Source organism: Panthera onca, chromosome C1 (assembly GCF_046562875.1).
Source record: "Panthera onca isolate mPanOnc1 chromosome C1, mPanOnc1 haplotype 2, whole genome shotgun sequence".
Taxonomy (NCBI): Eukaryota; Metazoa; Chordata; class Mammalia; order Carnivora; family Felidae; genus Panthera; species Panthera onca.
Window position 1 is genome coordinate 157,952,000 of NC_138346.1, and position 24,581 is coordinate 157,976,580.

Sequence of the window (24,581 nt, forward strand, 5' to 3'; positions counted from 1 at the left end):
AAATTTCTCCAGAGAAAGTGGTCCTGGAGTAAATTCTTAAGGGTAAAATAGAAGTTCACCATGCAAAGCCAAGGATGAGGAATGGACATTATAAGCAGAATGATCATCAGGTTCAAAAGCAGGGAGATATGTTAGAAAAGAGTGATTCAAAATGTTGAATAGGTCATATAAAGGAATATCATATGATAGATGGAGGTTACATGTCAAGCAGGGCAGGTGTCTTCCTTATTAAAGAGCTAAGATATTCTAGAGTGGATCAAGGATACCTGGAACTCTGACCAAAACTCTGGATCTTCTATACATAAAACTGCATACAAATTCAGAGTTCATCAATTTCCTAACTGCAGTTTGTGGATCCAGGTTTAAGAATTCTTGGGGCACCTGGGTGGCTCAGTCGGTTAAGTGACCAACTTCGACTCAGGTCATAATCTCACAGATTGTGAGTTCAAGCCCCGTATTGGGTTCTGTGCTGACAGCTCAGAGCCTGGAGCCTGCTTCAGGTTCTGTGTCTCCCTCTCTCTACCCCTTCCCCTCCCCTGCTCGTGCTCTGTCTCTCAATCTCTCTCAAAAATAAATAAACATTAAAAAAAATTTTTTTTAATTTAAGAATTCTTAAAGCTAGAGAGATTTTAGCCAGAAAGCTTACATATAATCAAATTGTCTTGAAAAAACAAAAGCATCCTAACATCAATAATCAGGACAGACTGGAAAGGTGAATTAGTAGTGTCAGGATGACAGAAAGCTGTTGCAATATTCTAGAATACACCACCACACAGGTTCTTAACTGTATTGATCAACTGCAAGATAGTAACATAGATTTATATAAGCTCTGGCCTGGCCTGGATACTTCCAAAAGCACATTCCAAATGTCTCATTTTTAACACTTAGAGAAAGAGCTTTCACTGAGGCCAAAAATGAGAAAAAACACATAGATGAAAATTTCAGAACTCTCCTCTTCAAGAGGATGGCCACCCAGTAAGACAGCAATCATTCCCCTATTCATCACTCACATTAAAGAGCCAAAAACACAAGTTCATTCTTTCAACACAAAGTTCATGCCAAGAACTGAATAAAAAATTTGCAGGGAGTGTGAAATAGCAGTGATACTTCTTGAGTCAAAGGATTTTTATATTAATAGTATACAAATAATCTCTACCCCTAAGTTAAATTAAGTGAAAAACCTAACATTCATCGTAGGGAACAAACAGAAACAAAGCCGATCTCTCCAAAGTTTACATTCACGTCTGACAAAAAATGCATATGACACTTTCTTTCCTCTTTGGTTTTGAGTTGCTGAGCATGTGAAATGAAAAGAAAGAGGGAAGGCAGGCAAAAACAGGGTCACGGATCCTTGTTGCTGAATCACTTAGGCAAGGAACTATGACTTGGAATGATGGATGGAAGATGATCTGAATGACATACAACAAAATTATTCCCAGGGAGCACTGGAAGAGGGAAGCTATGAAGCCCAGGAAGAGGCTAAGGCTGGATGAGAGCCATAGTTGCTCCCATAGTATTTTAAGGTGCCCAATCACAAATGGCTGCCCTGGGTACAGTCAAATCCATGTCAGGGTGATGCTAGCACATGACAGTAACAGCTTCACTGCAGGTTAGTGCATCATTGATCTCAGGGCATGTGGTTGGAACTAGAACCTATGACTCTTTGAACTTTTCCCAAGTCTAAGGCTCTTTGCACCATAAAACATGATTTTATGAGGGGCACCTGGCTAGCTCAATTGGTGGACTCTTGTGATTCATGCAACTCATACAACTCTTGTTCTTGGGGTTGTGGGTTTGAGTCCCATGTTGGGTGTAGAGATTACTTAAAAAGAAAAAAATCTTAAAAAAAAAAACAAGCTGTGATTTTATGATGTAATATGACTTTGTAATTTGAAGGTAGCTTGGGAAGTTAATCGAATTATGCCCTACGACTCAGATCCTTGTGCCTCCAATATTTCCATTCATCGGAGGTTTCAGAACCAGAGAGATTCTTGATATTTACTCCTCTATCTCACACTCATCACTTCTTTCATCCCACTAGAAGCAGTCCTGGAACCTTTGATTTACAAGGACTTCTTGCCTCACCCCCAGGAGGATCCCTGTCCCAGGCTATACCACCAATCTGCACCAATCACTCCAAAAGCAACCTGGCCATTGGGTGGGAATAAACTGTTCAACAGGTTTGTGCCTCAACTATGGGCAGAGGACTGCCTATGTGACTGCCACATTTGGACCTAACAGACTATGCACCTGTCAAGACTGGATTGGGGTTCACCAGGCAGCTTTTGCAATATTTTTGAAACTGCACATGTCACAACTGGGAACAATCTCAAGTTCTTGTTATTACAAGTATCTCTGAGAAGAGGAAGATCCTAACAACACCATGGCTTGCTCCCAGGTCTTGGCATCTGGATGAGCTATTTCTTTGATTCAAACCCGCTACTCCACCACACCCCAACAGCTTTACCAGGTTGACACTCACTACTCTTCAAGGACCTGGCTTACACCCTACTTCTTCCAGGAGGAAGTCCTTGCCCCTCCCCAAAGTCAGAGTTAGGTCACCTTACTATGTGCTCTCACAGTTCTTGCCGCTAAATTATAATGATCTTATTATTTGTTTATGTTATGTCAATAGATTATAAGATCTGCAGAGGCTTTTTTAGTAGCCCTATTACCTGGCAAATAGTAGGACTCAAATATTAACTAAATGGAATGAATGATTCGATCAATCATTAACTAAATGGAATGAATAACTCAATTAAGGCATGAGATAACTTAAAAATGAACCAGACTTTGCGAACACCTGGGTGGCTCAGTCGATTAAGCGTCTGACTCTTCGTTTCAGCTGGGTCATGATCTCACAGTTTGGAGTTTGAGCCCCACATCAGGCTCTGCACCAACAGCGTGGAGACTGCTTCCCTCTCTCTCTGCCCCTCCCCATCTTGCGCTCTCTCTCTCTCTCAAAATAAATAAACAAACAAACATTTTTTAAAAATGAACCAAACTTCTAAACTACTTTTACTCTGGGTAAAATGCATGTATTTAAAGATTAGCCATAAACAATGAGAATTTGTTTATATGATATGCATAACTTCACAATTCATTCTTTTCTGTCTCTAGTATCTCACCAAAAATACAAAGTTAGGATAGATCTTCAAGAAATTATGTGTAAGCATACCACTGAGTTTCAAGGCAAAAATTTGAGAAGTCTTACCCTGTCCTCAAAATGTTGACAAAATCTACCAGATTATTAAGTGAGCTTTTATGAAATGTGAACCATAGAACCCTCAAAAATTAAGAGAAAATTATATCAAAAAGAAATTAATTGGGAAAAAAAAGTTTCTACTCTAGTAGAGTTTGCCATTATAGACTTTCAAGGCAAAATTGTGTTTGCTAATAGCAGTAATAAGCTTCGTCTTCGTTCACTGATAGATGGTTTCTCTATAACAACTATCATGAGTCACAGGAATGACCCAGGGCTGGGACACACAGCAACTAGGGACTCCAGAGCAAGATTCAGATCACTCACCAGGGCTCTAGAAATCCAAGTTTCTAATCCCAACTTCCTTAAAACGGGAACTATAACTGGGTTACAGGAAGCAAAGTCTATGTGTCAAACGGTTCACTTTCTATTATGGACTTTTACTCAATTACAGAAAGAAAATTGCATACTAACAAATAATCCTGTCATGTGACACACTCTTCACGTCCACTTCTGCAGTTGCCTCATTCCACTTACAAGACATACTTCACGACATATGGTCAAAGCCCACTCTTCAGAGCTCCTCATCACTATGAAAACCCTCATGTGGTGCTTCTACAGAGCGTATTTCTGTACACAGGGTAAGGCTGCCCTGGAAGGACCCGCTTGGCCCCTAGCACCTGCTTAGTTGCAGAGAAAACCTAGGAGAACACACCAGGCAGAGGTCTCACATCTACAAGCCCAGAGATTTGCATCTGTATCCACGCTGCGTCTGCCCCAGGATTCCATGGGACCTCCAAAACATTTCATGAGTCCTAAATACTTCAGGCTTCCCTGGGTTTTCTAGGATAACAAAAAGAACAAAGTCCCAAACTTAAGGAGGGGGCTAGGAAATAGCTAAAATCTTAATACCAGACAGCTAAAGGCAGAGCAGGATCAGCTACACACCATGTCAACACTTATCACGTTATCATGTGCCAGGTACCCAATGCGCTGCAAATGTGAAGCACTTCTTCTCATTGTGTCACACCAAGCAACTTCCTTAGCAGGAATTAGTATCTCCTTTTGCAAAGAAGGAACTGAGTCTCAGAAAGTCTGAATCACAAAGCTAGTCCCAGTTCCTTTACTTACTATGTGACCTTGAGCAACGTATTATATAAAAATCTCAAGGCACACTTTCCATAGCCATAAAAGGAAGACAATAATATTATCTACATCATAGAATTGTTATAAGGACTAAATGTAAAATGCATGCAAATCCCTTAGTGCCCGATACGGTAAATGACTAATAACTATAAGTAGCAGAAGTAATTGTTATCTACAGTAAAAAAAAAAAAAAAGAAAGAAAAAAAAAGACAAAGAAAAAAAACAATAATAATGGTAGCAGTGATAACCAATATTCCTATATGGAAATATGGAATGGCAGAGCTAGGATTCAAATATAGGTTTTTCTGATTCTAAAGACCTTGCTCTTAATTCTTCCAACTGCAATATAGTACTTAGCTAACAGGAATCAAGATGCATGAATGGATGGATGAAGGGAAGGGAGAGAAGGAGGGAGGGAGGAAGAGCAAAGGAAGAAGAGGAGAGAGGAGGAAAGAAGAAGGAGGTGGGTAAGAAAAAGTCAATGAATATTTGATAAATACTGATATATACACACACACACACACACACACACACACACACACACACACAGAATTGTTTTCTTCAGGAAATGGTAGTCAGCTTTCTTTATTTCAAAGAGGTAATATGCACATGTTGCATTAGTTCTTTAAGCCAGGTATCTTATAGACATATTGGTTTCCTCATCACCGTACCTCCAGCCCCAAGCACAGAATCCGAGACACCGAAGGTACTCAATAAATATCTGTTGACAGAATTTCCTCTCAAAGGAGATTTTGATGAGATCAGACATCCAGGTGTTCAGGCCTCCAAGGTCTCTGAGCTGGACAGCAGGCTGGAAAGCCTCCCCTTCCTGGAAAGGCCACAGAGCAGCCCTGCCTAAAGAGGCGTGTCCCCCGCACCCCAACCCTCAGGTTGGGCTGTCAGAACCACAGCCAGCCCTGACCTAGGTCTCTTCGAATTTACATTTGCAAAGTGAGGTCTTCAAGTTACAAGGAAGGTGACAGGTAGTCACCCTAGATGGCAGTGAGGGGGTACTATTGATGCTAAGAATGAAAAATTCAGAAGTCAGTGAAAGGAGGAATAAAGATTTTGCTGGGTATAGGACAATAATTTAGACTATCTGACTGTGATAGAGATAACATATTTCATTCACAAAGCTTTTTCAACCTCCTTCTGGACTATGACTAAAGGAAAAATCTCCTTCCAAAAATGAAAGGGATCACAATTTAATTTCCTCTTCTCCTTGAGAAAAACACACAAGAACACAAAACAAAGTAAAAGAGGATTTCTTAAAATTTTCTGTCAATAAAAGAAAGTTATTAAAGAAGCAGAGAGAGGTTTAAGTTTTTCCACAGGGAATTAAAGGATACTATTATGACTTCAAAACTTATGTGTTAAAAGACCTTTGAATTGATAGATTTAATCGTGTATGAAATTAAAATGAGGTGTTATCTTAAAAGGCTGAATTTATTTTAGTACAATTTGGGCATTTTAATATATGCCCAAGGCTGACTGTTTATCAGAGCTGGCATTTTTAAAATAACAAGGGATGATGCTAATATTTTTTTTGTAACAAGATTTGTAATTTATGTAGCAGGAACAACTTAATGTGCCAGTGATTTGTTCTCCTGCATTTGTAATTGATGACAAGGCACTAATTTTTACACATCAAAGAAATTAAACCTAGCTTTCCTGTGCATTATTGACCTTTACTGTACCCAACGTGGTTCAGAAGAAAGAAATTATACTGCAGTGAAGTTTCATATTTTCTTTCTGCATTGGATTTCCCTCAACAGTTGCCCAAAAACTGCTAATCAGTGAATAATATTTCGTGTTTAGGGGATGATGTTCCCATTTGATGTGGGGGGAGAAAAGCAAAAAAGAAAAACAGTTTGAAAGTAGTCATTCTGCCCAGATATTACTAAATTTATCATCCAAAGATGCCAAGTAGGTACCTCCTCAACAGGAAGTTTATCCAGGCCAGAACAGAAAAATCAAAATAATTGGTGAGAGCCTACAGAAGTAGGTGATCCTGGAGATTTATTTAACAAATACTTCTTGAGCACCTCTGAAAGCCCAGCACTATTCTGGCACTGGGACATATCAGTGCATACTTCTGACAGAAGTCCTGGACCATGTGAGGCTCACTATCTATTAGAGGAAGGCATACAAATTGTGTGTGTGTGTGATCTCAGATGGTGACAGAGAAAAACAAAAAAGAATTGGGGATAAAGAATCAAGGGAGAGGCTGTGATTTGAGCAAAAACCTAAGGGAAGTGAGAGTAAACTGTAAAGATATCTAGAGAAAAAGTGTCTCGGGATGAATGAAGGGTATCTCTATCCAGAGATGGAGAACACGCTGGGGAATGGGGCCCTAAGAACGACAATGAGAATAGCATGACTGAGGCAGAGGATGGAAGAGAGAGTAGGAGGTGAGGTCAAGGGTGAAAGAAAACATTCTGATAGTTGAACTCACCCATTAGCCTTTAAATCCACAATAAAATCTGTGAGGTCTCTGCCAATCTCCAGAATCTGGCAATCCCTCATCTCTAGAAAGCACCATATTCAGCAAGCACTTTTCTACATCCACCTCCTAAAGCTTCTACTCAGTGGATCCCTGTCCACCTTCTGGAATGGCAGGGAGAGGAACTGAATCTAACTTCCTAAGACAGACCAAGCAAGCAATGTCCAAGACTGTTACCTCTTCCTGCCGTTCTCTAAGAAAACCAACTTTCCCCTGAATGATACAATTATCAGTCTGCTCACTGTCCTGACACTATTGCCTGAATATATCCCATGCATGAATGGGGCACTCACAACCTCATGCAGCATGCATTTTTCCATGCAAGTAATATTTATAGACTGTGCAAATATGGAGCAAACAGAAGTAGGCAGGACCTTGCTCAGCCTAGACCAGGGGTTCCCAAACTTGGCTGCACATTAGGATCACTGGGGGGGGGGGGGGGGGGGGGGAGGTTAGACAGGGAAAGTTAAAAATCTCAGTGTCAAAGCTGCATCCCATGCCAATTAAATTAGAATCTCTGGCAAAGGCCCAGTCATCAGCATTTTTAACTTCTCAGGAGCACCAATGTGCAACATTGGGTGCTTTATTCCTATTGCTAAAACTAACTCTGGCAACCACATCACATGGTGCATGACATTAATTGTTTCTGAAGTCCCCAATTTGTTTGCAAACTGAAGTTAAGCCGCACATCCTCTGTCTGCTACTGTTGCATTTTTTCCTTTGAGTCAATCAATATAAATCATCGCATTTCTCCTCATTGAACCTTAAAGGATTCGATTTAGACTATCTTTTCAGTCTACTGAGGTCCCTCTTAATCTGATTCTTAAAACAGGTATGCCACCCACAAATTCAAGCATATGTCCTCATTGTTGATGGAGATAGAAACATTGGCTAGGTCAGAATGGAGACTCATAACATTCTACTAGATACCACCTTCAAGGTTTTCTTCATCCTAGCCTTTTATAGCACCATATTTGATATTCACAACAACCCTAAGATGTTAAGTATTATGATGAAGAGGAAACAGTGATTCAGAGAATTGAAATGATTGCTTGGGATCTCACAGGTTAAGTAGAGGAACCAAGAATTGAAGGTAGGTCTATATCTGATTCCAAGTCTTATGATCTCTTCATTAGCCACTTATCATGATTATTTAACTACTTGGCAACTCACCCAACTGTCTGATTACTTCAACCATTGCTTCAAAGATAGTATGAGAACTTTCCTCTTCTCTTTTAATAAAACTGAAATGAACAGCATCAAACTTATTTCGCTGATAGTCATTCAACAGATATTTATTGAACACCTTCTATGCTGCAAGCATATTGAAAATATTGAGAACCCAGCAATGAGAAAATAGAGCAAAAATTCCTTTCATGAAGCTTAGATTATGCCAGTCATAGAAGAAAACAAAATGAATCTATCATAACCTAACCTAGGGAACCCTTGATAGCTCCTAATTATCATCATTTCCTTTTATAAGTACTCAGACATTCTCCTTTTGTGATTTACTCCACAACCTTTTCTACAATTTATATCACAATAATCTTAAGAACATCTCATGTGCTTAAAAAAACAAAAGCAAAACACAAATAACAATAACAAAACACCATAGTGCTGTTAAAAAAAGAAATCAATTAAGTAATTTTAAGATCTTACTGGCTTTCTTCAGCAATTCATGACTCAGGCAACATCAAATCTAACAGATAGAAAGGAACTCCAAAGAGCTATACAAGGCAAGAGATTTTATAAACAGAGGGTAACAGAAACAGGGAAGTTGTACTAGGCAAAAAAGGTGATTAGTTATTGCAAGGTTACTTTCCTTTAGGGCATGGGAGAGGTTTATCAGACAGATGAGATGATCTGATGATTAGATCAGATGATTCCTGATTGACTTGTTTAAGATCCATTTCTGAGAGAGCTGAAATTGTACTTAAGTTTAGGTTTGAAGATGTAGGCTTAGCATAAGTGACTCCATTCTGGGTCTACTGTCTGGTTTTGAAAAGTGCTTTTAAATATATAGTAGTGAGAGAAAACCTAAAAATGTGGTTGCATCATGAAAAAGATGAAAATATCAAAGCTAGCTGTCTATACCAGTGCTAATAGAACTTTCAACAATGATGACAATGTTCTATATCTCTGTTGTCCAGCATGGTAGCCACTACCCACATGTGACCACCACACACATGAAATGTGGCTAATGTGACTGAGGAAATAAACTGTTAATTTTATTTACTTTAAATGGTGACATATGACTAATGGCTACCATAATAGGCCACACAACTCTCAGGGAACCCAGGTGATAAAATGACTACCTCTCAAAGAGAGGATTGGGGCCGGGGGGGGGGGGGGGCGGGTACACAAAACAACTTATAAACTCACTCTTTACGGCCTTTGGTAATTACTTTTTCTTGGGCTTCTTTCAAAAGAATCCTGAGAGGCAAGCAGTTCATTAATACAGTCATAAAAAGTATGCATTCACGTAAGAACTAAAACAAATTATGTGGTTGTCATACATGGAACTCATATGCTTTGACTCTGCAAACACACCTCTTTCATGGGATTTTCACAATTAAGAACATGTGCCTGAATTGGTGTCTGCCTTCCCTCCATCAGATGGTGATGGCCACCAGAGGTAGATGTTCTCATCTTCTGGGTTATATCCAGAGAAAGTAGGCTCCTAAAGATTTTAGAGGTAGAAACACCTGGCATGACTCACCTCTCTCTAAGACATTGTGTATTTATTTGTTGTTTTAGTGTGCATGTGATTTTACAAGATTTCTGACATACGCTCAATTGGCCCGTAAGTTAGCACATCCCTGGGATTCCACTAGGAATAAGTAGAGCAAAAGAAGTATGCTCTTTTTTTTTAAGTTTATGTATTTATTTTGAGAGAGAGAGAGAGAGACAGAGAAACAGAAAGAGAGAGAGAGAGAGAGAGAGAGAGAGAGAGAGAGAAAGTGGGGGAGGGACAGAGAGAGAAGGAGAGAGAGAATCCCTTCACTTCTGCACTTACAGTGCAGAGCCTGATGTGGGGCTCGAACTCACAAACCATGAGATCAACACCTGAGCCAAAGTCAGATGCTTAACTGACTGAGCCACCCAGGCGCCCCAGGAATATGTTCTTAATAGGGCAGACACTGGCACACGTACTTCCATTGGTTACTGTGTTCACTGTTTTCGGGTCAAATATTTTTCTCTGCATAATAATACTGAGAAACAAAACCAAGGTGAAACTTCATTGTTAATTAACACAGGGTAACATAACAACCCCCAAATCAAATTTGGGTGGCTTAAAACACAATAACGATTTATTTCTTGATCACATTACAGTCTCATGTTGGTTGATGAGGGGGCTCTATTCCATGCAGTGTTTCAGAGACCAGCATGCTTCCATCTTATGTCTCCACCAGCCCCTAGGCTTTCCACTGCACCTTCTGCATCCAATCACTGGATAAGGGAAGAGAGAAAATGTGCAGCCTCATGCAGGAGGACTGTTAGGAGCCAAGTTTTGTGTTTTGTTTTTTGTTTTTGAGAGAGAGAGCACAAGCAGGGGAGGGGCAGAGAGAGAGGGAAACAAAGAATCTGAAGCAGGCTCCAGGCTCTGAGCTGTCAGCACAGAGCTTGACACGGGGCTTGAACTCACGAACCACAAGATCATGACCTGAGCCAAAGTTGGACGCTCAACTGACTGAGCCACCCAGGTGCCCCAGGAGCCAGGTTTTAAAGTGTTGTATGTCATTCATACCGAACCCCATTGGCCAGAATTCAACCCAATGGACCTACTGGACATCAAAGGTAAATGAGATACCCAATTCCAGGTATGTGCCCAGGAGGAAAAAGGACAGGAGTCTGGCGAACACATAGCACTGTCTTTGCCACTACCACTAATTTGGATTACTGGGAAACAGTCCAGCCTGAGTTAATGAAGTCATTCATTTACTCATTCAGTTACTGATTTCAAGCATAAGCAGTAGGTTTTGCCATTTGCCAAATGTTTCAAGCATAGAGTGTGTCAGACTTTACTAAATAAGTCTCAGCTGTTTTCTTTCTCCCATCCTGTGTCTTTGACCCACCAGTGACACCCACAGATACCATCTAGCCCAGTAAGTAACTGATCAAATAGCACAAATAAAAAATTCATGACCAAGAAAATGGCCCTTATTTCATTAAACTGATAAGCTTCCTTATAACAACCCTGAAACATTTCATGATTAATCCCCAAAGAATTTACATTTTTTTTTAGCATGCACCTGCATTTCAACATGGTCTGAAAAAACACCCTCTTCTCATGGAAATCATTTTTACCCCAGAAAAAAATCTAATGGTTGAATTTGTTCAATATTGAATGGTAGACATGAAAGTGAGTTCTGATGATCCCTAAATATTTGGAGATTCAAATAACCAAACCCTCATCTTCATCATCGTCATTACCAAAATTGCCCATTAATGCTATATACAAGGTGGGTGCTTTTTTTCCTGAGACACTAAGGTCTTTACTCCTCTTCATGATCCAGTTCCCAGGAATCGAAACTCTAAAACATCGGGAAGTATTTTTCAAATGATCAAAAAAAAGAAGCTGCCAAAATAAGTCTCTTGATTAAAAATCAACATGATTACTACAAGCACAGGCTGGGGGCCAAGCCTGCCAAGCCCTTCGAGAATGCTGCTTAGGGGACAAATACGGTCCAGAAAACACCAATTTAATTTTAACAAAATGAGATTGCCTGGAAGCATTTCACTATATTTAACATAGGGGAGCAGTTTCCAAAAATGAGGCTTAGATTTTTTGGATATAACAATTAGGACACCATCTAAGGGGCAGGATCCAAAGTGTAATTATTGCTAAATGGAGTGTTTCTCTGAGGGTGGAAACGAAGTCTTTAACATGGCTGCATGAGCCCAAATGGACGGAAAAGGTATCACTAAAATGTTGTTGTTTTATTATCCACTGGATTTGTTCAAATGAGAAAGTCCAGGAAGTGTGGGTTACTATGGAGTGAATTGTGTCCTCCCAAAGTTCATAGGTTGAAGTCCTAACGCCCAAGCTGATACCAAGGTATTTGGAGATGGGGCCTTTAAAGTTGAATAGGGCCACAAAAGCAGGGCCTTAATCCAACTGGTATTCTTACGAGAAAAGAAAGAGACTCCAGGAGTGCACAGAGAGAGAGAGCCATGTGAAGACACAGGGAGAAAGCAGCCATCTCTGAGCCAAGGACAGAGGACTCACCAGAAACCAACCTTGTCAGCACTTTGATTTGAGACACCCAGCCTCCAGAACTGTGAGAAATAAGCCTCTGTTACTTAAGCCACCCAGTCTGTGGTATTTTATTCTGGCACCTCTGGTGGACTAATACAAAAACGAGTACAAAAAGTTTTAGGCCACATTAGTACAGATGTCCAGGTGAACAGATACATTCAGTGCGATGTAGAAAAGGCCCAAGTCATAGATCTCTGAACAAAGGGCAACATCAAGAAATGTTTGCTGAATGAAATTGTACCATCCTTTCAGCATAGTAGTCAGAGAAAGGGTATTTATGGTTAGCATAAGGAAAACAATAAAAAGCCTAAGGTACATGCAGCTCTCAGATACAACTACAGTGTGGCAAAGAAGGCTGCCAAGTCATTATACTGTTGACTTCCAGAAAATGCCATCCCGACTCTAAGTGAGGCTGCTCCAGGCACTGACCAAACTCGGTGGAAAAGAGAGGCTGGCTTGTCAGAGTCCCTGGGGACAAGGTTACCTTAATAGAGCTAGGTTGCCTGAATACAACTTGGGGCAGCAATTTCCTAGGGAGCATAGAACTCAGCAGGCAAGGGTGTTTCAGGGGCTACACAGGCTAAAATCAGATCTATAGCACTGACTGCAAGTACCCTATTCAGTAAAGAATAACTGAGGGAACGTAATAAATCATGCTGGGCATGTAAAATGCTAGCAAATGCCAAGTGGTTCTTTAACAACTTTTAAACCATTTCTTTTGGCTTCTAATGACTTCCTTCATCTTGGAGAACTTCAAGATCCCAGGTGGGTAAGCATATCTCAGCCCTCCACAAAAAACACCATCACCTCTTCTTCTATCTTTTCGTCTGAAGACACCCAGCCAAGTTAGAGCAGACCAGCTGCTGGCCCATATGACACCTTTGTGCATATTAGGAAAAGGCCCCTTCCTTGGGGATGCAGCCTTGCACCAGGTGCACGACTTGGCTGGGGAAGCCCACACTGGCAGTCACCCCGCCCCCCACTTGGCCCCTTGGCCCAGCTCGCTTGAATAGGATGCAATCTGCACAACCATATGAGATGCTCTGATGTAAAAGAGTTTGTGAAGCCTCATGAGCCACTGTGCTCATAACAGTAAAAAGCCTGTGCTTTTACTTATAGCACAAGCTCAGTGGCTGCAAGAAGCATTCCAAGTGCAATGGATACAGGACAGAAGTAGCTATTATAATGGGCACAAATCATGAATCTGCTCTCAAGACAATGCATCTTAGCAATTTACCAAGTGAACGTTAGACTATCAGCACAGCAAATTCTAAGAAATCTTTGAATATGGAAGAATCAAATAATAAAATGCCCGAGAAAGCTCTCACACGTAAGCAAAGTGAGCCACTAAACACAAAAGCTTTGAGAAGTACAAAAGATAAATTCTTCTCTAAAGATGAAGCACAGGAGGTTTCTGAGACCAAAGAAACTCAAAACTGGGCCAAGAAGAATTAAGGAAAACACCATTGAGAGAGAGAGAGAGAGAGAGAGACAGAGACAGAGACAGAGAGAGAGAGAGGGCAGAAGAGACACAGAGAGAAACCCCATAAAATCCTTATCAGCACTAATTGTCTCAAGAAATAGGAAGGGGGTGGCTGTAGAACACTTGAAGAGCACATTTAATGTGAAAAACACTTATGATGTATATTATTCCAAGTAAAATGACTGGAAAATGGTGGAGGCGGATGTTAAAAAGAAAAGACAAAAAGTAAACCAATAATTACTTTAAAATCCCCATCATCAGGGTCACCGGCGTGGCTCAGTCAGTTAAGTGTCCAACTTTAGCTCAGGTCATGATCTCACGGTCTGTGAGTTCAAGCCCCCCACATCAGGCTCTCTGTGGTCAGCGCAGAGCCCGCTTTGGATCTTCTGTCCCTCTCTCTCTCTGCCCCTCCTCCCCACACTCTGTCTCTCAAAAATAAATAAACATGTTTTTTAAAAATCCCCATCATCACAATGGAAAGAGAATCCTGTTACGTACAATATAGGCACTCAGATCCAAGCTGAGGATAAGAATCAGAGACAGGAGCAATGACACACACTACCTTTCCCAACCCACATATGATGGACTTCTACTTGGGCCCACTCCCAGCCTCTTGAGGAGGGACTCAATGGCTTCACAGAAAACGTCCCCCAAATGCCTCCCTCAGAAAGTTAGACTGAAAGTCTTGAATTTCATCTAAAGTGGCAATTCCACTGTAGGAGCCAGACCCTGGAAGGCAGAGGTGCATGGTTTGAGTCTATGTTCTGCTTCCAGTAAGTTGTAACCCACTAGATGCTAATCCTCTCATAGACCAATCCTCCAACCAAATGTCTTGTTTGGAGCTTTTGTTGCTCAAGCATGCATGACATAACAGTGACTAAATTTCTGTGATACCTGCTATGGTCTCCATGTTTGTGTCTCCACCAAAATTCATATGTTGAAATCCTAACCTTCAAAGATCATGACATTTGGAGGTGGGGGTTGGGGGAGGTGCTGAAGTCATGAGTATGGAACCCTCATGAATGAGATCAGTGACTTATAAAAGAGGCTCCAAAGAGATCTCTTCCCCTTCTGTTACGTGAGGATATAGTGAAAAGTCTGCAACCCAGAAGAGAGCCTTCATCCAACCATAATCGTACCCTGATCTTGGACTCCAGCCTCCAGAACTGTGGGAAGTAAAGTTCTGTTGTTTATAAGCTACCCAATCTGTAGGATTTTGTTACAGCAGCCCGGTGGGACTAAGACAATGTCCTATTTTGCAAAGCATTCTGATATACAAATCATTGTCTTTATGGTCATCAGGACCACCTAAAATTTGCCCATGTGCCTCGGGCCTAGAGATGCTCCCTCGAGGAAGCCAAGGTCAGCCTTCAGGAGGACAAACCCAGAGGAGAGGTCCCAGCAGGACGCGAGATGCTGAAACGGCTATCTGGGTGTACAGGTCCAGGGTCTTGGGTCCCTGTGGTATAGAGGGATAGCATTGTTTCCAGGAGAGCTTTCTCCCAGGCCCTGGGGACTCCTCATGGTGGAGAGTAGATGGGACCAAGCACTAAAGTGAGTCCCTCTGCAGCATAGGGGCAGGACTCAGGGCCTGGTTCCTCTTGCCCAGGTCTAAGGACAGTACAGCTTCTTTATGAAGCAGGTTCCAAGGTTATTTTATATGTTAGGCTTGTTGGAGCATTTAAGGTGAAAATTTAACAGTCAGTAAAGAATATGGGCCTGTGGGGAATCAACACTAGAAAGAAGATAAATTCAACACTCCTTTTTTAGCATTAATTTGAAAGGGGGGGGGGGGCAGGTAACGACCCTTACTGTATATTCTCCCAAATGCTGCTAAAGCCCCATGTACAGGACCAGAGGGAACATATGGTGAGGTGGTACAGCCCAGGGTTTGGTGGGTTGGGTGGGAGGGCAAGTGAGCTGGACACCATCAAAAGACGCACAGGGTCTGGAGCAAGACTGCCCCCCTATCAATCGTTGGCCAACTGGGCCATTTGGGTTTCTAATTTGTAAAAGGGGGCTAGCATCTACTTTACAGAACTGCTAGGAAAATTAAATGAGATTAATTGGGTAAAATGCTCAGCACAGGGACTCAATAAATAGAGGTTGTTATTGCTAGTTACCAAAACGACAGAAAGAGGAACCAGAAGTCGAAAATAATGGATTGACAACACCCTCCTAATATGTGGTAGAAGCCACCTGAGGCTTCCTTCTTTGGGAATTCTTAAGAAATGTCAATGGGATGAAAAATAAAACAACATATTGCTTCCTCAAGGGGAACAAGCACTGCTCCATGATATATTGTGTAATGCTGCTAATTTAGGGGAATGAAAAGTATTAAATCTGTCATATAGAGAAAGACAGGTTAACCTGAGCAAGGTGAATGGAGTCATTTTGCTGGAAGTAACCGTTTAAGTATGAGTTTAGTGGCCCAATAGAAATACGTTTACTGTTACAATTGTTGTTAATAACCGTCACCACCTATTGAGTGCTTTCTAAATGCCAGCACTCTGCTAACTGTGAACATTAGTGCTATGCCTTACACATCTCTGAAAGGTACACATGTATTTAGTTTTGCTCAGAAATATTAAGTCTTCTGCCTAAAGCCATGCAACTGGAAAGTGGCAGGGGCTGGATTCAAATCCAGAAATAACTCCAATGACCATATTCCTTCTATCACCCCCATTCCAAAACCCAGTGGAGAATTGAGAGCCACCAGCCTTCAGCTGTCTCAAGCTGACAACAGACAAGGCATGATGATACTCATCGTAAAAGGTGGTATTATTTTCTGTGCTGCTCCCCTTACTTCCAAGGATTCCTTAACTGTGGCCTCATGGAACTTCATCATGTAAAACCTCAGGATTATTTTATGGTCTCATTTTTCTGTTTCTTGAAATATAACCCTCTAGAGTCCAAAGACCATGTCACACACTTTGTTATACCCTTCTCAGTAGCTAGCACCAAGCCATAACATAGAAGGAGCTCAAGAAATATCATTTGAATAAGTGAATGATGTCCTAAGAGGGAAGTAATGTAAGAACAAAATTGGGAAAATATAATGGTGATGGCTAGGGTGAGAAACATAAAGGCAACTTCAATTTATTCCAAGATGGAAAATAATACTGACATTTGCTGTTTGGGGATCCATGGCCTAATCTCCTTTAACGTCCCTAGTGCTTAATCTGTCAGTCACCACACACAGATTTAGTACTTACTGCCAGGTATTCATTCTCAATTCTTTGAAGCATAAAATCAGCAGCATCGGATAATATAGCTGTGGAAATGCTTTTGGTTTCTTTGGGAGAAAAAAATATATGCACTTTCATTATTTCTCACTCCCATTGTAGATTTCCCTCCTCTTTGACCACGTAAAAGTAGCAGTAAGGGTCCCATTCATAAATGCACACTAACTTTCCGTCATAGGATCCCACATAGGATGAACAAGATGTTCTTTGGAAAAGGGGCTCAGGTGTCTGGCTGGCACATCACCAGGGTCACATCCTCTCCTCATCCCTGGTATCAGATCCACCAGTCTTTGAGATTAGTCTTCTGTAGAACACAATGAGCCAGGGACTCACCTGTGCTTTGGGGAACACTGAGCAGGGAAGGTGGTAGACGGGGAGGTGTAGTGGCCTGCCCACCATTAGGAAGGCAAAAGGGGAGACCAGAGATTACCAATGTACACGGGGCCCCTTCTTCTAAAGCAGTCACTTTCTGCAGCATTGACATTGCAGGGCATTTGGAAGACAGGGAGCTCTTCACTCATGCAGAATACCATGGAGATACTGATGTAACATGCTTAACGTAATTGCATAAATGCTGTGGGCCCAAATCACATCGAAACTGGCCAAGCCTTCACTCAGCACACATTTAATAAATGCTGATTCTGTGCCAAGCATTGTGCTAGGGTATTGAGAATATAAAGACAAGGATGAGAACTTGCCTGCCTTAAAGGGTCCCACCGTCCAGGCAACAAAAGATGATGGGAATAACAGCAGTAATAGGGAAGTTAGAAAACTGCTAATATTTACTGAGTGCTCACTCTGTGCCCAGCATTGTCCTAAGTGCCTTTACATAAGCCACTCCATTCAAATGGGTATAAGAACCCTATGAGTTAAGAAGCTATGATTATATAATATTCCAAGGCTATTGGTACTCTGATGGAGTACTATGGAAATCCAAAGAACTCTCCAATAGCATCTCTCATTCAATTTTCTTAAAGTTCTATCAAGTAAATCTCCCCACATCCCATCCAAAAAGATGGCTATTGCCTGATTTCGGCATTAAGACACACGTTCTACAATATGGGACTTTCTGAATAGTGTACATTTGGGAAAAATGATCCTGGATATCCAGGCAATGACTTTCCCCCCTGTCCCCCACCCCCGCCACACACACACTTGTTCCCACCTCCGCAGTAAAATAAAAAGGACTCCTACCATCATAGCCCTGCCAGCCCTGCCAGCCTGGCTCCACCCTACTGCCCCTACAAACAGAAACTAAGCTTGCTTAGAAACCATATTAATGGAGCAGTTCTCAATGTCAACTCTTCCACTTTAGAATTTAGGGTAATTCTGTCAGATAAGAGGATCAAGTTTTAACCTATAATGTAGAACAAATGATGAAAATGTATGATACAAAAAGGAATTTCCAAGAATTCCTACATCCCCATCTGAGTCAGGATGCTAAATACAAATCATTTTTATTTATTCATTAAATATTTACTATTTATATTTTCTTATCATTAATTGCTTTTATTCATTTTTTGGCATTCAAACTTAGACTTTCGTGTACTTTTCCTCAACAGTTTCACAAATTAAGTCACCTTTTCCCCTCATTTGATAGTAATCCTCAGGAGGGCAAGGTCTATACCACTGGTACTACTCCTTCAATATGCATCAGAATCACCTAGGGAGGTTATAAAACTTACCAACCCCAACCTGATCCCCAGAGCTTTATATAATTGATACTGGGTCATTTTTAGAACTCTCCAGAGCTTTGATCTAGTTCTCACAGGTGGCTGCACACTGGAATCATCTGGGGAGATTTACAAACTACTGATGTATAAGACCCTCTCCAGAGACTATGATTTAATTGATCTGAGTGCTGCCTTCATTGATCTGAGTATGTCCTTCATTGATCTCAATGTGTCCTTCATTGATCTAGGTGCCCCCTATTGATCTAAGTGCCCCCTCCTTTGACTTGAGTGCTGCCTTCATCGATATAAGTGTGTCCTTCATTGATCTGAGTGTATCATTCATTTATCTGAGTGCTGCCTCCATTGATCTGAGTGTAGCTTTCATTGATCTGAGTTTATTTAGCCTGGGTCTCAAAATTTTTCTAAAGTTCTCCAGGTGACTACTTTGAAGCCAAGGCTGGGAACAACCTTATATTCCTTTGACATATACCCTAAGACCTAGCCCAGCATTTGCACATGGATGAGAGTCATTAACTTTTTTTTTTAACATATAATAACAGTTTCATTTGAAATATTCTAAACTCTCATTCTACATCTTCCCACAAATTAATCAGGACCAATAAAGTGTAATTACATGTTAAAAGTACTTACTGTGCGTGGATCCCTATAAAGCTAAAGACCTGATTATCTCAGGAAGTATATCCTTACTTGACAGGCAATTGCTTCACAATTAAGATGAACTGAAGAACATTTAGATCTCCGTATTTAACACCAATGGCCCAAAGGGCATGTCAATATATACTCAATAAATCAGTACTTAAAAAATGCAACGCACTAAGGCCACATACAGATGACTTGCCTACATTTTAAGACACTGGGCAGATTTTTCATAGAAAACACTGATCTCAACATCCAAGGCTGCCTGGTTTCATCAGCATAGAACAGGCAGTCTCTGATTGCAGACACTTCACACTTCCCTCCTCTCATTTCATGTTATGTAATATCACATCTACTTCCATTACCAACAAATTAACCACACATTCTTCAGTACCTCCTGCAGAGTTTCATGAAAGCCATGACTTGAGGACGCTAAGGCAGAAGGACTTGGAAAGGGCGGGGGTGGTCTTCACTCTCACTTGATGCTCAGCCTTATAAAAGCAAAGCTTAGGGCTTCGCCCATATATATTCCCCCTCCAAAACCTTGCAGAGGCCTTACACAAAGAAGGTTCACAATAAATACTTGCGTGAACTTCTTTAAAGCCTTAGAGCTAAATATATATGTCTGTATTTTCACATATGTCTACACACACACACACACACACACACACACACACACACACACACAATACACGCATAATCCATCCATACCACCTTAAAGGACTCCCTTAGAAACATCAATGATTTTCCCCCACTCTCTAGGTAAAGAACATTGACTTTGAGTTAAACTCGAAGTCAATGGTACATGCATGGCTCTGTCTCTCTGTGTGTCTTCCTTCTATTGTAGCCAGATAATTCCCCAGATTTGCCCTCTGTGTCCTTCACAGTTATCTCTGACATCGAGTCACTTTACCCATAAGGAGTGCTGAGTCAGTTAATTACTTTTGCTTTAATGGGGATTCCGTTATTTTACCAAGTCAATGCTCCCAGAGCTTTGGGATAGTTAAATTCACTAATGCATTTGCCAATATATTTTACACATGCTGAATGCTGTGTACATGGAGGTTATTAGTAATTATAAACTGGAAATTGCCAATCTGCATCCAAGGACAAATTCTTGCCATTTTGCATGTCTTCCTGTTAGCATCCCAAATGATACTGCTCAAAGGCACTCTACCACCTTTCTGCTGAGACCTCTGACTTCCTCCCATTTTTACCCTTAATTTCCCTCTTACTCTTTTAATTTAGTAGCTCCACAGAAATACAGTTTATTCTTTGTGGTCCTCCTTTTTTGAACAGTGATTTTCTCCCTACAACCTACGTGTTAGATGCCAAAGTAGAGAAACCATTATTTTTTTCTACACTCAAGAGAACTACAAATAATTGTCATCAGCACCAACTAGCCATACAACCACCTATAAATTCAGTTTCCACCTCAATGATGAATTCTCTTTTGCTTTCAGGTTCTCAGTCTCAACATAAGGATTTAGTAATCTGTGGGGTTTTTCCCTTTCTTTTTTATACACTGCCACATTTTCAAAGGCTACTCTAGCTGGGGTATAGTAGGAGGAGCCTAAAAACTCAAGTATAATGATATTTTTATGTCACTTTTTGTGGTCCTGATAACTTCTGGGTCTCAAAATATTTGTTTTTATTAATTATAACAGCAGCTAACATTGAGCACGTACTTTGTGTCAGTACCAAGCTTTTTACCTGTATTATTTCTCCACCCCATCAACCTTGTGTATTATTATTTATTTTAGATTTTTTAAATTTTATTTATTTTTTAGAGAGGGAGAGACAGAGCACAAGCTGGGCAAAGGCAGAGAGAGAGGGAGACACAGAATCCAAAGCAGGCTCCTCCAGGCTCCAGAGCCCGAAGTGGGGCTCGAACTCACAAACTGCAAGATCACGACCTGAGCTGAAGTTGGATGCTTAATCCACTGAGCCACATAGGTGACCCAACCTTGTGTATTATCACCCCAATTTTTTAAACTTTTTAAAAAATTTATTTGAGAGAGAGAGAGAGACAGCATAAGCGGGGAAGAGAGGCAGAGGGAGAGAGAGAGACTTAAGCAGATTTCATACTCAGTGTGGAGCCTGACTCGAGGATTGATCCCACAACCCCAGGATCATGATCTGCACTGAAATCAAGAGTTGGATGCTCAACCAACTAAGCTACCCAGGTGCCCCTAACCCTATTTTAAAAGGCACCCCTAACCCTTGTCTCCTCACATTCATGTTCTCAACACTGCAGCCAAACGATAAAGTGATTTGTCTTAAAACACTAAATAGATCCTATCGCTGCTTTCCACTCCACTCTTCTTCCTTCCCCCATCTATCTCCTTGGAAACATTAATGTTTTCCCACTGACCTTTGAGTAAGGGACAAAATCCTTAACATGACTCTGCACTGGCCCCTATCCATCCTCCAGCTTCAACCCATAACTTCCTCCCATCTCCCTAGTTGTCAGTACTACAGCCAGCCCATTTCCGGCATGCTCCTTGCTCCCTCCTCAAAACCTCCATCTGAAGAGCTACCCTTCACCAACCTCATTCCTCCTTCACCCACTTATTCTCAACAATTCCTTTAGCTCAAGAGTTGCTTAATCAGGGAAGTCTTGCCTAACCTCTCAAAATTCATCTGCTCTATTCTAGCACCAGGACCCTCTCCTCTTCAGCCCTTAACACAGTTGGAATTTGACAACTTGGATTCATACCAGCAAGTGCTAGACAGGCGGCCCTGGAGGTGTGGTTCTGGGGCCAGCATCATCAGCATCATCTGCGAACTTGCTTGAAACACAAATGCTGGGCCCTCACCCCAGAGCCACTAAATCAGAAATGTGGAGGCAGAGTGCAGTAATCTGTGTTAGCAAACTCTGTAGGTGATTACGATGCAAACTAAAATTGTAGAAGCAATGTAGACTGCAAGCTCCAAGCCAGATTTTTTGGATCATCGATGGATGAATGAATGATGAAAAACCTAAGATTCTGAAAGGTTAAGTAACTTGTCCCAAATCAAAGATCCAACAAGTAACAAAATCAAGAAATATGACCCTTTATCACCAATTTTGCAACTATTTTTCTTCTTTTCCAAGAAATAGCACCCACTCATATTTCCACTGAATAAAACTTGGACCATCTTCTTGGATTTCCATCTCCCTGACATATTTTTCTGTACATGCTCATTTATATGGACACATACAGGATACCACTTATAAGAACACAGTAAGGGTACCTAAGAGTTCCTAAGACCCTTACTTTGGGATTCTAAAGGCCATACCAGGATGATATGACGTGAGATTGTAAAAGTCACCTTACAAGGTTTTAATTAAATAAGCATAACTGACATTTAGAAAATAAAAACAAGCCACATTAAAAACCAATATGATGCCAATACCTAATTGGAAATTACATAATAACAGAAGTAGATTTTCACAATTTTCACTTCCCTAAAACATTTATACATGACAGATATAAAATTCCTCATTTTTTAAATATTTTTATTTATTTTTGAGACAGAGAGAGACAGAGCATGAGCAGGGGAGGGGCAGAGAGAGAGGGAGACACAGAATCCGAAGCAGGCTCCAGGCTCCGAGCTGTCAGCACAGAGCCTGATGCGGGGCTCGAACTCACGGACCGTGAGATCATGACCTGAGCTGAAGTCGGACGCTTAACCGACTGAGCCACTCAGGCACCCCTCCTAAATTTTTATAGTTAGAAGTCAATTATCATTTTCTTTATACCCCTACACGCATGCGTGCATGCTCACGATTCCAACAACCTATTTAGGAAGTAACCGTACTTAGGTAAGTGCTTACTTTTTAGGTAAGTACAGCCACTGATCTTTCATACCACAAATAAGTAACTTTAAACTTTTCTTTTTATAGTAATAAAAAGCTTGGATAAATGTAATTCTAATGTCACTTAAAAAATTAAGGTGGGGCACCTGAGTGGCTCATTTCGATGAGCGTCTGACTCCTGATTTCAGCTCAGGTCATGATCTCACAGGTTCATGAGTTTGAGCCCCGCATCAGGCTCTGGGCTCTGTGCTGACAGTGAGGAACCTTCTTGGGATTCTCTCTCTCCCTCTCTCTCTCTCTCTCTCTCAAAATAAATAAACTGAAAAAAAATTAAGGTAAAAAAATGAAAATTTCCTCCCTTGCTCTGTCAATCCCACTTCTCAGAAGTAATCTTTGGAGGCTATCTATCACAACACCCTTCTAAACATACAGAGATATAAATGTATCACCACATATAAATACATGTGTCTACATACCAATATATATTTACACACAGACATATAAACCTATATTTATTCACAATTTCTGAACAATAAAAAAGGAACACTAGATACATTGGGATATATTTTGGCTTTCCATTACTATCCTATGGACATAGGAATCTTGTAAGGATATTTATTATCAATAATCTTCAAATGTCAAAGATGCAAGAGCAGTCTTCTTCCCAATGATGAAAAACATTAGGTCATCAGAGGGCCCTGATTAGGCTGGGATCCCAAAGCACTTGTTTCAAGGAACAAAGAGGAATAGGACCAGAAAATAAGAAACAAACTCTCTTGGGAGAAGGGTTGGAAAAGACCTTTCATCCCAAAGGTACTTCTGGTCACCACACCCTACTGCCTCCTAACTACCACTGACAGACTGTACTCTCTTCTTGTCTGCACATCAAACTTTCAAAGGTCTGGATTACTAGACCTAGAACCAATCATTGCTTATGCACACACACATCTTTCCTTTGTTTTAAGAATCTTACTTTAAACTTGTGTGTATTGTTACTTTTCTTATACTTACGGTTGTAACTTTTCAGAAAATATCAGTAACGTTTAAACCAAAGACTAGCTCAACCTAAAGCCAAGTAAAAGCCAACTTATAAAAGAGCTGGATTTAAGGATATAATCAGAATATTATAACCACTATCCATTCAAGAAACAAAACTCTAGGTAATGTAGCCCATTTCATCACTCCATGAGCAAGAAACCATCAGAGGTAATTCAAGCACACAAGGTGATTTATTAGAAGGATATAAGGGTCTCCTGCAACCCTCTTTATCGGAAAGATACAGGAATCTTTGTCTGTGAGAGATCCCAAAAGCTTGGAGGAACGGGGTCTTAGACACTGACTGGAACTAGGGATTGAGATGCCCCAGGGAAGTCTTGGAGTCCTTTCTCTCTGTTGCTAGTCTCTGCTTCTTTCCCTTTACTCTTCTATTTCTGTAAATCTGCTTTCTTAATTTCCCTATTTACACAGAAGAAAATGGCCACATCCAAAACATACTGAAAATTTGGTAGACCCAATTACAAAATCCTAGATACAGGGGCTGACTTAGCAGAGCTAGGATTAGAGGCCTACTTTTGGTTCACTCAGTCACTGCTGAAAAGTTGTATTATACA

At 40.8% G+C, this 24,581-nt stretch overlaps 1 protein-coding gene across 3 annotated transcripts in view; it reads right to left on the minus strand.

The window, feature by feature from the left end:
• ST6GALNAC3 (ST6 N-acetylgalactosaminide alpha-2,6-sialyltransferase 3) overlaps window positions 1–24,581 on the minus strand; it is a 533,022-nt gene that overhangs the window by 390,472 nt on the left and 117,969 nt on the right. Inside the window, exon 1 of one of the 3 annotated variants that reach the window (XM_081796419.1) lies at window positions 9,402–9,563. The exons of the other annotated variants lie outside the window; for them this stretch is intronic. Coding sequence (XP_081652545.1) covers window positions 9,402–9,563 — 162 coding nt within the window. Of the gene's footprint in view, window positions 1–9,401; window positions 9,564–24,581 lie in introns of those variants that run through there. 3 annotated transcript variants of the gene reach the window in all.